This window comes from Atheta coriaria, unplaced genomic scaffold (genome assembly GCF_025399875.1).
Source record: "Atheta coriaria isolate IRGN ID8LTWV9N9 unplaced genomic scaffold, Caltech_Dcor_3.1 hic_scaffold_5_pilon, whole genome shotgun sequence".
In the NCBI taxonomy this organism is placed as follows: Eukaryota; Metazoa; Arthropoda; class Insecta; order Coleoptera; family Staphylinidae; genus Dalotia; species Dalotia coriaria.
Window position 1 is genome coordinate 3,319,944 of NW_027045447.1, and position 11,535 is coordinate 3,331,478.

General features: G+C 36.0%; 6 protein-coding genes across 10 annotated transcripts; 1 reads left to right on the plus strand and 5 right to left on the minus strand.

Annotated features, from left to right (window-relative positions):
* Positions 1 to 323: 323 nt before the first annotated feature.
* On the minus strand, positions 324 to 4,763 carry Hsl (hormone-sensitive lipase). Of its 2 annotated transcripts, XR_010548329.1 has the most exons (6): positions 4,166 to 4,763; positions 3,262 to 3,448; positions 1,692 to 3,137; positions 1,508 to 1,633; positions 574 to 1,450; positions 324 to 434 (listed from the first exon to the last, which is right to left on the minus strand). XR_010548329.1 is itself a non-coding variant. In XM_065303113.1 (5 exons), the coding sequence occupies exons 1-5, from the start codon at positions 4,564 to 4,566 to the stop codon at positions 1,334 to 1,336; spliced, it is 2,277 nt and encodes a 758-aa protein (XP_065159185.1). In that variant the 5' UTR covers positions 4,567 to 4,763; the 3' UTR covers positions 324 to 1,333. The 2 variants fall into 2 exon arrangements, 1 of the variants encoding a protein (XP_065159185.1); XM_065303113.1 differs by having other exon boundaries at positions 324 to 1,450.
* Positions 4,764 to 5,004: 241 nt separating this feature from the next.
* Atg12 (Autophagy-related 12) lies at positions 5,005 to 6,270 on the plus strand. Its single transcript, XM_065302300.1, has 2 exons — positions 5,005 to 5,211; positions 5,444 to 6,270. Exons 1-2 carry the CDS (start codon positions 5,124 to 5,126, stop codon positions 5,701 to 5,703), a joined length of 348 nt encoding a protein of 115 aa, XP_065158372.1. The 5' UTR covers positions 5,005 to 5,123; the 3' UTR covers positions 5,704 to 6,270.
* On the minus strand, positions 6,086 to 7,866 carry GlcAT-I (Glucuronyltransferase I). 3 transcript variants are annotated; one of them, XM_065302294.1, is made up of 3 exons: positions 7,634 to 7,866; positions 7,187 to 7,405; positions 6,086 to 7,127 (listed from the first exon to the last, which is right to left on the minus strand). In XM_065302294.1, the coding sequence occupies exons 2-3, from the start codon at positions 7,290 to 7,292 to the stop codon at positions 6,277 to 6,279; spliced, it is 957 nt and encodes a 318-aa protein (XP_065158366.1). In that variant the 5' UTR covers positions 7,293 to 7,405; positions 7,634 to 7,866; the 3' UTR covers positions 6,086 to 6,276. The 3 variants fall into 3 exon arrangements, with proteins under 3 accessions (XP_065158366.1, XP_065158365.1, XP_065158364.1); XM_065302293.1 differs by having other exon boundaries at positions 7,619 to 7,866; XM_065302292.1 differs by lacking the exon at positions 7,634 to 7,866 and having other exon boundaries at positions 7,187 to 7,612.
* A 154-nt stretch (positions 7,867 to 8,020) lies between these two features.
* Positions 8,021 to 9,212, minus strand: Alg-2 (Apoptosis-linked gene-2). The gene is made up of 4 exons (XM_065302297.1): positions 8,971 to 9,212; positions 8,790 to 8,896; positions 8,461 to 8,729; positions 8,021 to 8,396 (listed from the first exon to the last, which is right to left on the minus strand). The coding sequence occupies exons 1-4, from the start codon at positions 9,024 to 9,026 to the stop codon at positions 8,295 to 8,297; spliced, it is 534 nt and encodes a 177-aa protein (XP_065158369.1). The 5' UTR covers positions 9,027 to 9,212; the 3' UTR covers positions 8,021 to 8,294.
* A 196-nt stretch (positions 9,213 to 9,408) lies between these two features.
* On the minus strand, positions 9,409 to 10,326 carry LOC135791767 (uridine diphosphate glucose pyrophosphatase NUDT14-like). Of its 2 annotated transcripts, XM_065302296.1 has the most exons (3): positions 10,274 to 10,326; positions 9,817 to 10,217; positions 9,409 to 9,757 (listed from the first exon to the last, which is right to left on the minus strand). In XM_065302296.1, the coding sequence occupies exons 2-3, from the start codon at positions 10,193 to 10,195 to the stop codon at positions 9,510 to 9,512; spliced, it is 627 nt and encodes a 208-aa protein (XP_065158368.1). In that variant the 5' UTR covers positions 10,196 to 10,217; positions 10,274 to 10,326; the 3' UTR covers positions 9,409 to 9,509. The 2 variants fall into 2 exon arrangements, with proteins under 2 accessions (XP_065158368.1, XP_065158367.1); XM_065302295.1 differs by having other exon boundaries at positions 9,817 to 10,310.
* A 23-nt stretch (positions 10,327 to 10,349) lies between these two features.
* On the minus strand, positions 10,350 to 11,240 carry LOC135791770 (B1 protein-like). The gene is made up of 5 exons (XM_065302298.1): positions 11,081 to 11,240; positions 10,859 to 11,029; positions 10,703 to 10,802; positions 10,581 to 10,651; positions 10,350 to 10,522 (listed from the first exon to the last, which is right to left on the minus strand). Exons 1-5 carry the CDS (start codon positions 11,123 to 11,125, stop codon positions 10,505 to 10,507), a joined length of 405 nt encoding a protein of 134 aa, XP_065158370.1. The 5' UTR covers positions 11,126 to 11,240; the 3' UTR covers positions 10,350 to 10,504.
* Between the last annotated feature and the right edge of the window lie 295 nt (positions 11,241 to 11,535).

Consider the following 11,535-nt stretch of genomic DNA (forward strand, 5'->3'; position numbering starts at 1 on the left):
TTTTATTGTAATGTGTTGGGTGTAACACGTTTAATTCCTGTTTTAAATTCTTTTTTTTATCTTGAGAACTAAAAGAGATAAACGATAAGAATTTTAAATTCAAAGGGTAAAAAAAGATAGAGGTTATGTCTTGCAACGCTCCTCCCCCACCACTTTTTGTGGGTCACCCGTAGATATAAAAGGCTGCGCAACGACTACGGTGCTCAGTTGTGCTTTGAATCATCCAGCAATTCCCTTGGTTTCTCTTTTTTTCATCCTCGGCTCTTGGTTTCAGGAAGTAACTATCCAAATTTATGATCATATAGAAGCTAAAATACCCAAAATTTCTAATTATTATATTTTAATGATTGTATATATGTACAAATTAAAATTAATACCAGCCTTATGCGTATCAAACACTCAATGTACATATTATTCATTCAGTCAATATATTCCTACAATAGAAAAATATTTCACTCTAAACCAAAACAAATATGAAACTTTTAGTAATAAATTTATAAAAAAACAAACGAGATTCTCTCTTAAATGATATTCAATCATTGAAATTCATTATTATTGATCTCTTGGACGTACTCGTATTCAATTGTATGTTCCCATAATCATAATCATGTCATGATGGATTACAGCGTGCCAACTTCTTCGTCAATAAATCGCATTCCTAATTGCGACATTCATAAAATAATAACTTTTGCCCTCCGCTGCTGAATGCACTCGTTAAATCTGTAATTTCCTCATTGTCTCATCTTCTTCTCATCTGCGTGCGCTTCCTTTCTTATTAAAGGATTTCCGCGCAATTTACAATCATTCTTCAACCAGTTGTGACAAATGTCCATCACTTAAAACTTAAATCGTAATGAGGAATATATAGTTATGTAAATTTGCTTACATTCTAGAGGGATATAAGTTATAAGTAACACTTGATACATATATATATATATAAAGACAGACATCCTATAGGACTAGCACTAGCATAAGTATAAATATTGATGTCATGCGTAAATATCGCCATCGTTACCCGTGAATATGACTATTGTATACATTTCCTCAGTGATGTACATGATATTTAGATGTAGTAGAATAAGATACTTCTAGCATTCTAGGCACTAACACATTGAAAAATTTTAGACGGGCAAATTTCCAGCAAGCTTATATCGGTGTGCAATTATTATTGTCCGTTTACGCAAGGCCAAAAATGAGTCCAAAGGCGGAACGTAATTATTATATGCAGGTATTTCACTTGTGTTGCAGTACAATACTTTGGTATTGAGATTTGGTTGATGAGTAGCATCAATAAATATATACTACCAATTCCTAAAATATGAATACGGACGATTTATGTGGAAGGGCAATTCGGGGAAGGAATATTCAGAGGCGGTAGCGCATCCAGGTCCAGAAGATCTGTAATCTTCATTGCGCATAATTTGGATGCTTCATATGCTTCCTTACATACCTAAACACATAAAATACACATAGTACACACGTCATTTTAAAAATTTAGAGATCTTACCAATGAAAAGTTTAAAAATCCATGCGGTAAACCATCCAAAATGGTTAACTGTATCGGAGATCCAAGATTCTTCAACTTTCGCGCAAAACTCACACAATCATCCAAACAAGGATCCAAATGAACGGTCTGTAATAATTTCCAGATTAATATTTAATGATAAAATAGTGCAGAAAACATAACCTACCAAAATATGCGTGTTTGGAAACTGTTTCAACACATCATCACTGGCCAAAATAGGACTAAGGTACGGATCATTGGGAATGGGAAAGCTGAGTTCGTCCAGTAGACTATGCTCTCGCTCGATGTCCAAAATGGACGCCGCCGATGAATTCGGTCTCACGAGATTCGTCATTTTACCCTTCCACTTGCTAACAAAGTTCGACACGCGTCCCTGCACGGTCGTATTGAAAAGAGATTCAGGCTCCACGGTTTGTACTTTATCCTTGCTTGTAACAACAGCTATCTTAGTGCCGTCTGTATCCGTGTCAGAATCCAACACAAATTTATCCAACAAATCAAATCGCTGACTTGTTTCCGGTTCAGAACTGTTATCCTTGCTAACATCACGTTGATCATCAACTTGGGATGTCAACGATGCGTATGTCAACGTGTCAGACATTTCAGAAGTCGGAGATTTATGTGCTTGTAACTCAACCAGATCAGATTCGCTGATCTCTTCGAAACTTTCGGTGTCCGGAGAAACAGCTCTGCCGTTCATGTGTGTTGACGACTCGCCGGAACCTATGTAAGCCTTGATACATCTCGCAAGAAACCCGAACGGTAGTAACGGATCCATTTTGGATAATAACCTCGCCGGCGAGGGAATAAAATTCAAGAACATCGGGACATATGCTAAGAATAAACCGTGTGGTTTAGGTATACCAAGATCAATGCACTTCAGAGTCATCGCCGTTAATAAATTAGCACCTGCTGAATCTCCAGCAACAACAATCCTTTCTCCAGTGCTGCCAAGAACATGACAGTTCTTCAACGCCCAGCAATACGCGTATAAAACATCTTCCAATCCTCGTGGATATGGTGCACCTGGTGCCAAACTATAATCAATACTCAAAATGGGCACATTTAACTCCTTTGCCCATTGGCGCAGATAAGTCTCATGCGACTTTGAACTTTGCGCAACAAAACCGCCGCCATGACAGTGAATCAGCAAACCTCGGCTAGGTGGGGCCAGTTTTGAACTTCGCCCTTCGCCAACCATACCTTCACGCGCCACGTGACTGATTAACCGCACATGAACGGGTTTGCTTCCGACATGTGCGTTTGGTATCGGCACGTTGATCTCTCTATCGCCGGATGTGATCGTCAACTGTTCAGTGGGGATGTTGATTACTTTGCATACAGCAACACTTTGTGCCACTACCGAAGGTAGGTATTGCATGAGTTCACTTTCGGCAAGGAACCAGAAGGCTTTGCAGAATGTGACGTCGGTGTTTTTGGAAATGTTCACGACGCGTTTGGCGCGATGCTCTGGGTCGGAAACGTATTTCGTGGTCGTGAGGAACGAATTGCGTGCTTTCGAGAATATCGAGCCGTCGTTATAGAACGCCTCGGAAAATATTACCATGGAGAGCGTGATGAATCTTAATGGGCCACGCATTGCTTCCAAAAACTATAAAATTAAATACTATAAACATTTTGAAACACCCTGTATGTTAAAAATTAAATATTCATTAATTTTTGATAAAATTTTACTAAATTATCGGTGTTTTTAGTTCGCAATTCAACAAAATTACCTGAAACCCAAGCGGTCGGCCATAAAAGCAATATTGATTGATATCCTCTGTTTGCGCAATCAATTCGAACGGCGCCGCATGTTCGGTAGCAAACAAGCAGCCCGGCTGACTCCATTTCATAATCGTTTGCAAGTGCTGCAGACATGACTGCAGGCTGGCGAACAATTGCGCGCACGCCTCGACTTCCCTGTAACAATAATAAGCATCTATATCAACATCATCAAATCCGGTTGTCTATCAATATTAGTCATAACAAGCTCCACAAAGGCTCATCTGTCGTAATTGTGAACTTTTGCGTACGTTTTCATGACTTTGAACTATGATTATTTACTGATAATGCTGGGCAGCCGCTCGCTATCGGCCGGATTATACGCGCAGCGCTATCGCAATCTAGTAAAAATATGTGTCATTAAGTGAATTGATGGGCCTTCATTAATATTAGCTCATTATTATGAGCAAAAAAAAACTTGATGCTTACAAACATGTTTTATGTGTAATAAATCCTTGACATTTCAAAAATTATTTTTCTTTTTATGGATGAATATAAATTCTATAATTTGTAAAATCACTAGTCATCCTGTTTGTTTACCGTTACCATAACAACGCACCACGTGGTTAAATTTTGCAAATAACCATGAAATTATTTGCAAATTATATAAAAACAACTAGACACATGAAAAAAGGTAATAAAACTTCCCAAACCACTTTAAACATTAAATAACTTGTTTTAACTTGCGTCACAACATGGCTTTCATATGTATTTAACAACTAATTCTATATTCATATTTGAATAACAACTTGAAAATGCAATATTTTTACAAAAACATGCAATTTTCACCAAGATTATTTATAATTTACAGTGTATATGTCTAGCTTTCATTAAAATAATCAGAAAATTACATACTTTGTGATGGTTGTCTTGCGAAATAGCACACTCTCCCTCTTCAGACAAACTTTCTTGTTGACATGCATGCCATAAGTCAGTGCTGAGGTAATAATACCCAGAAAACTCCTGTACCCATTTCCTGGCACATTCTCATCGAAATCATACTTGTGCACTTCGGAATTCAACTGCACCATCAGCGGCCAAATTCGATCAATCTCTTCTTGCATAGACATGAAAGAGATGTGCAATCGCTGACCGTTTTCGGTGACATCGTTTACAAAGTATGCCGCGTTGTTCGCGCATAGTTCTTTGAACGCTTCGATATTGACTTCCGTTGCAGTTGCAGAAGAATTGTCCTTCGCCTGTGGCTGTTCTTGTGCGGATGGTCGCTCCGCGGCGTCCGCGGATTCGTTTGACATGTTGAGGAAATGAGTGTAACACGGCGACACTAATTAATTTAGGCGTGACATGCTCGGCGATTCAATGCTTTCATTCGCAGGATTGAGATATTAACATGTTTTTAGTGAGAATGCACTGAATTTTCTGTTTAGTGTTATTGAATGTGTTGAAGCATAACTTGTGCGATGCCAATCAGATGGCGAACTGACACTGACGTTTTGTTCATAAGCCATGCGCTGATCAACGTTGATTGCGCACATTGCCAGAGACGTCACATGCTGTTTGGGAAGTCTATATAACATAAATAAATCAATTTAATTTAAGCAATTATGAGTGGTTTTATTATTTCAACAAATTTATAAATTAATTTAAGGTTTAATTATCATTAAATCAATAATAAAGTTTAAAAGAATAAGATAAATTCGATTAATTTAGAATTTGTGTTGTTGGTAGTCTATTACTGCTGTCATGCATCTAACCCCTAAACATTTACAACCAGAATATCGCAAGTTCTCACACTTGTTAGAGAATCGTTTATTGCTATAATTTCTAGACATAAATTGCGATTGTGACAGTAATGAGTAATCCGGAGAGTACTAATGAGTCGCCCCCGAATACCTCGACAGAAACTCCCAAAGAACCGGAGAAAAAAGACAAACAAAAGAGTTAGTAGTGCACTTCAATTGTTATTCTTTAGTTCTTAATTAATAATTAACAAATACAACTAGGACTAATAATAAATTTAAGAAAATTAAATTTTATATTAAATTTCACATTTAAATATTCAAAGATTTAATTGAATATTTAATAATTCACAATGTTGCAAGTCATTAAAATTGGTTGTATTAAAACAGAAGTGGAAAAATAAATGTGAATATAATTTTAATTAATTTTCAGTTGATATTCTCCTGCAACCAACTGGCAATGCACCCATAATGAAGCAGAAGAAGTGGGCTGTGGAACCCAAGAAGACAATAGGCTGGATTATTGAATTCATCACCAGATATCTCAAACTGGACGAAAACGAGCGAGTATTCCTATATGTAAATCAAACGTTTGCACCCTCTCCTGATCAACTTGTGCAGACATTATATGATTGCTACAGTACAAATGGTACACTAGTCTTGCATTATTGTAAAACACAGGCATGGGGCTGAACAGGGAATGAAAGGCGCGATTATTTATTGAAATGTTTTAAATCTGTCGATATAGCTGTAAGGAAAATATGAATTTGCATTTACTTTGTATATTTTTTATGAAAAGCGAGAAATAGATGAAGAATTTAGAGTAATTTTGAGTATTCAAGTAAAATTTGACTTTTTACTGCCAATTTCATGAGGAAATCATACAGAATTGCTTGAAAAGTTCTTCAAATTATTGCTACTTTGTTATTTTATAAGCAAAATAAGTTGTTTTGGTTTTGGCAGTTATTTCCAGAATCTCTTGAAAATATTACTCAATTGAGCACTGCAGCTGCTCAAACTACATTCGAAATTCTGTTTACTGTGATTTCCAATGAATTTATTGCGCTCGCATCAATAAATTACGTATGGCGATCTTTATTACTGCGTGCAAATACATGCAAATCAATTTATCACATTTATACAATAATAAAATTGTAAAATCACTGCGCTGTATGCTGCAAGAGGTTCCAATGTACAAATGTTTCAAGCGTTTTAAACTATCGGCTACTTAAATGACACAATAAATGTAAATTAAACGACTCCTGTCTACACCTCCAAGTACGGTATCGTTCCTTTCACGGTTGGTGTTTCCGTCCTGGTATGCCATACATAAACCTTTGTGCATCCGTCAGCCAACGCCTCCAACTCGGCTTTTGTCGTAAAATAAGACAAGAATTCACTCTCTAGCAATCCGTGTTCCATTTTGTATGAAAATCCCGCGTTTGTTTTCTCCAGAATGAGATTCAAATTGATCGCAAAGCCGGCCATGTCCGTGGCGAATTCCCGATTTGATCTCCAGCCAGTTTTCCATCCGGTTACAACACCGCCGGAAACAATCGGCGCTTCTGCGTTTAAACCTCCTACCAGCCCCACGGGCCAGACCCCCACACGTTTAACTTTTGATATTTCGTGGAAGAGTTTAACGCTGTATGTATTGTCATCGTCCATGAAGTATACGATGCCTTTGTCCCTGCCTAATTCCAAATTATCGCGCAACCATTGCAAACCTGCGTTTCTCTGCTCGATTCCTCGATGTTTCGTCCATCGTTCTTCTTTTTTTTGTAACTTTTCAAATGGGGGTGTCTTCGCATTTAAATGTGTGTACACCACTTTAGAATCATTTAACAAATTAGTTACTAATTCAGTTCTCTCCTCCGAGTCTTCAATAACAATCCAGTGAATGTTTGGGACTAGTGCTAGTGTTTGAGATACTCGAGTCAGCTCTGCTTTTTGTACATGTCTCCAGTATGTAGGAGTTATTGCATAGATGATGGGCAAACCTTGACCAACTTTGTTTTGGTACAAATGCTCAATCAGTTGTAGTTGGTGTTCTGTGAGTTGTAATTGCTGTTTGTTCAGTGAGAGAGTTTCTTTCAGAAAGCGTAATTTTTCTACATCTGTAATCAATTATTGTTTACTACTAGTAAACTATAAAGTTTATTTTTGTTTTACATACCTGATTCAATGGCATTGAGTTTGTAAATGATGATAAAGACTGAGAAGCCAAGGAACCAAAATAAAAACGTCCGCAATCTCATATTATCGATACCAGAAAATTCCATCTGGATGGCGGGGCGACAATGCCAGATATGTTAGAGGTAGATTTTGCACATGAGGTAATGCCAGGTTGATCATCAAATCGAATTAATCATCGGGCATTGGTGCATCGCGGTTGCTGGAAGTCGATTGGATATGAGAAACAATGCGTAAGAACAACGCAAGGACGGCAGATGAGTACACAACGTGTAATCAACACAGTCAACACCAATCACTCAATGTTCGCTTTGTGCTGCTCATCGATTCGCTTGGTAGTCGGGAGCGAGGCACAAACAAAATTTAGTTTTAAGTGCACAAAGAAGTAGGTTAAATTAGTCAGGTAGATTCTCACCGAATTAAGACGTACGTTTTTATGAATTACAGTGATTGCGGCCGCAACAGGGTAAAAACTGGTATTATTCGCACTAGTGCAAACTAAAAACATCTAGGTTTACCTGCTTATCGCGTATCAACGAATTAGCAAGTAAATCGAGCATTATACACGTCAATATTCAGTTTTTTGTGTTTTTATACTTTTACCCATAGACTTATAAAGGATGAGTATTATCATTGTGTGGATTGTAATCTTACAAAGTTAATCCTTTTTTTAATGGAATTTATGTAATGTCAACATTATGACACTGGATTAAAGAATAAATCCTTAAAATTTCATCATCATTCCCCTCATTTTTTTTCTTCTAAAAATTAAACTTGGATTACACATTCAAAAAAGTAAATAAAATCATTCCCTTCGTATTTTTAAAGAAAAGTGTTTGTAAATATATTTTCTTCAAGTTTAGAGCTACATTTACAAAATACATATGATATAGTAGTTTGTAACATTAATACATATTTAAAGATAACAAGAGAACGTGGAAAGTACTGCAATAGCGTAGTATACGTAAAATTACAATGATTATCTTATTAGTTTGCCACACTCATTGAACAGTCGTTGAAATTAGCATACAATTGATAATAATGCCAATTGAGAGAATTATCAAAAGCACATGGAGCAATTAGTACCATATTTAAACCTTTAAACTGAAAACCATGCCCAAAAATTGTTCATAGTGAATTGTAATCACGCCATCTGCATCAGTGTCATGTTGTCTGAATGCTGCAGTCAAAGTCTACAAAAGAAAATATAAACACTTATAATTCCTGTTGTAAAACATTGAAATGTTTTTTACTTACATAGAGAACAATACAGCACTGAATAAAGTCATCAAACAAAATAGTCCCCCTGCCAAGCCTATCAAACTTTCTCATAAGTGTATCAATTAGTGGTTCAGAAAGCCTGTAGCCAAACGTCGTGAGAGCAGTTTTAAGTTCGCCACGATCGATGTTTCCAGACTGGTCGCGATCAAATGATCGGAAGCAATTCTGCCAATCAGTGACATACTTCCACAGAGCACCAAAATCCTCAAAGTTTACTTGACCTTTGTTTTGTCTATCAAACATTCCTGTAAAATAATACTCAACTATTAGTATTATTCATTGTTTTACACTTGATTGTGCAATACCAATCATGAGTCGAACAGTTTCTGGATTAAAAGGGCTCCATGTGCCATTTGATAAAGCACTGCCTAGTTCTTCAACATTGATGTAACCGCTGCGATCACGGTCAACCCTAAAATAACAATAGATTAAGATCACATGATTAATGAATACCTATAGTCCAAAATATTTATTTAGATTCTTTACCTTTGAAATACATCCCAGAGAAATTGGCGATCTGGCATCGGCGATGAAAAAGCCATGATTGTGAGTTGTTGAGTAAAGATGGAATGATTCACACAAGTCTAGCACGAATCAGAGTGGTCGGCGTGGTTAATCTACTTGTTTGATTATGTTTTACATAGAAACGTTCTGTCGAATTCTATATATTCCAACACAATGCGTATGGTAGTGTAGATGCGTACGTTTTGATGTATGTGACGCGGGTAACCTTGAGATATTTACGCGGCAGAATACCTTATACTATTTAATATTTAAAAAATATCTACTGATATCAACATTAATAAGTATGTGCAGGTCAAAGTATGTTCTACTTTCCTACTAGAACACAAAATAAAGTCCAATCAACAAAAGAATTCACAATTATGGTCTTAAACTAAGTTTCATTCAAAAATAATTGAAAACTTTTGCATGTGACAAAAATTCTAAAAGTTTATTGCAGTAAATGCATTGCAAGTTACATGATAATAATAAATTACATCTAAATAACATCTTTGTACAATAAATCACACAGCAGGTACTTTCATCTTAGCTAAGAACCATTGCATGGCAAACATGAAACTGGGTGGACTCACAACCATTTCCTGCTTCATGTACGCTTGCACCTCTGGAATGCTCATCTCAATCACATCAATCAACTCATCATCCACTCCTCCACCTCCTGCCACCTTCATATCATCAGTGACCTCACAGTAAAACAAAGTTTGCATACTACCTGAGGTTCCTACACCAGATTTGTATGCAGCTACTTTTTCTAAAATACAAAATTACAATTAAAAACATGTATACAGACATACAGATATTAAGCTGTACCAAGTTTGTTAGCATCTACTTTATATCCACACTCTTCCAAGATCTCCTCTGAGGCAATTTCAGCCAGTGAAAGATTTTTATCAACAATCCCAGCACAGCATTCAATAGTTACACCTAGTGAAGCTGGATACTTTTCAGTGTCAATGATTTCAGTGCGGTCTTTCTCCGGAATGCTTCCTATATAGACTGGCGGTCGAAACTGTTTCACCATCAGGAGTTTATTTCTAGTTGTGTTGTACAGAATTATAGCCACACTGTCATGTACAGTGAGAAAGTCCCATTTGTGTGGCTTACCATTTTGATCGTAAGTGAGAGACAAAGGCTTGATGTACATTGATTTTTGTAGTGGTTGTAATCGGACGTTGCTTAATTTATCCATTTTGCGTAATAGATTTAATATTCTTTGGAGAGTAATAGTGCTAGTTAGGAATTAAAATGTAAAATCGACTATACCTACGATTTAACTTGAGTTGAAAAGTCAAGTAGGTTAAAATTGATAATACTGCCATCTTCCGGGTAAGAAATGTTCAAAATATTTGATAATTTACTTTATTTCAACAAAAAAACATACAATTTGCAAGTGCATTTAGTGCATAATTAAAATTCATAGATATTTAGTAATGTATTCATTGCGATGTCATTGCCATGCTGGTATTTTAGTACATTTTCAGTCAAATGTTTAGTTTGTTTATGGGATAAAGAATTTCTGTAATATAATTATTAATATTTAGTAATATTTATTGCGTTATTGTTGAATAACTTACGTCCAAAGTCTTGGTATAAACGCAATAAGTCATTTTGAATGCAGCTTCAATGAGATTTGCTTCAGAAGCAGCTGAAAAATGCAATAATTAGTTTTTATTGTGAAAAATATTTAATAACTAACAATCCTTGACACAATCACGAACTGGTCCTTCAAATGTTGCTAGAAATGCCGGTGGAATAGCAGCCACTGTTTGATCCTCACTGATCTTTCCATCCACAATCTTAAAATATTTAAATTAAATTTTTATTCAAATAAATTTTTGATAAAATTTCTTACGCAGTTTTCTTCCTCCATAATGCAAACCATGAATTGTTTCAAGCTGTCGCTGTTTTCAAAGTCCCCCTTACGAGCCCGATCGATGACTGCCTCTGAAACACCGCTTTTTCCAACACAGATTTTGTGTATTTCATCGTATCTTTCTTTGGGAATTTCAGCAAGAACCAATGGCTAAAATTTAAACATTATGCAGTGTATTATTTATGTAATGCAGATATGTACCATCAAAGTTTGAGCCAAAACTAGTAGGACAACGAATGCTTTCATGTTTATTAGCAAACTTTTTGTTTCTTTAATGTTATTTAAATGTTTAATGTTTGCTCTGTGAAGAACTGGCTGCTAGTGAAGACTAAGTAAACATTGGTCACTTTTATACTAAAAACCAACATGAATATTTAAGCATTTGTTTTAGTTTTTGTTGAATAATAGCCCTATTTAGCCATTAGCAGTATACAATTACGTCTTAGTCCCCACTTTTTTGTAAGAAACACATTGATTGGGGCCAGAAGATAGGTTATGTTTCTTACTTTCTGTGCTTTGTTTACACTACCTTGAACTCCACGTGTATTCAAGCAAATAAATAATTTACTTAAATGCAATATTGTTTTCACAGATAATTTTAGAATCATTTCTTTAAATTATTCACCAATGTAAGCATTATAATCAGTTGTTTTCGT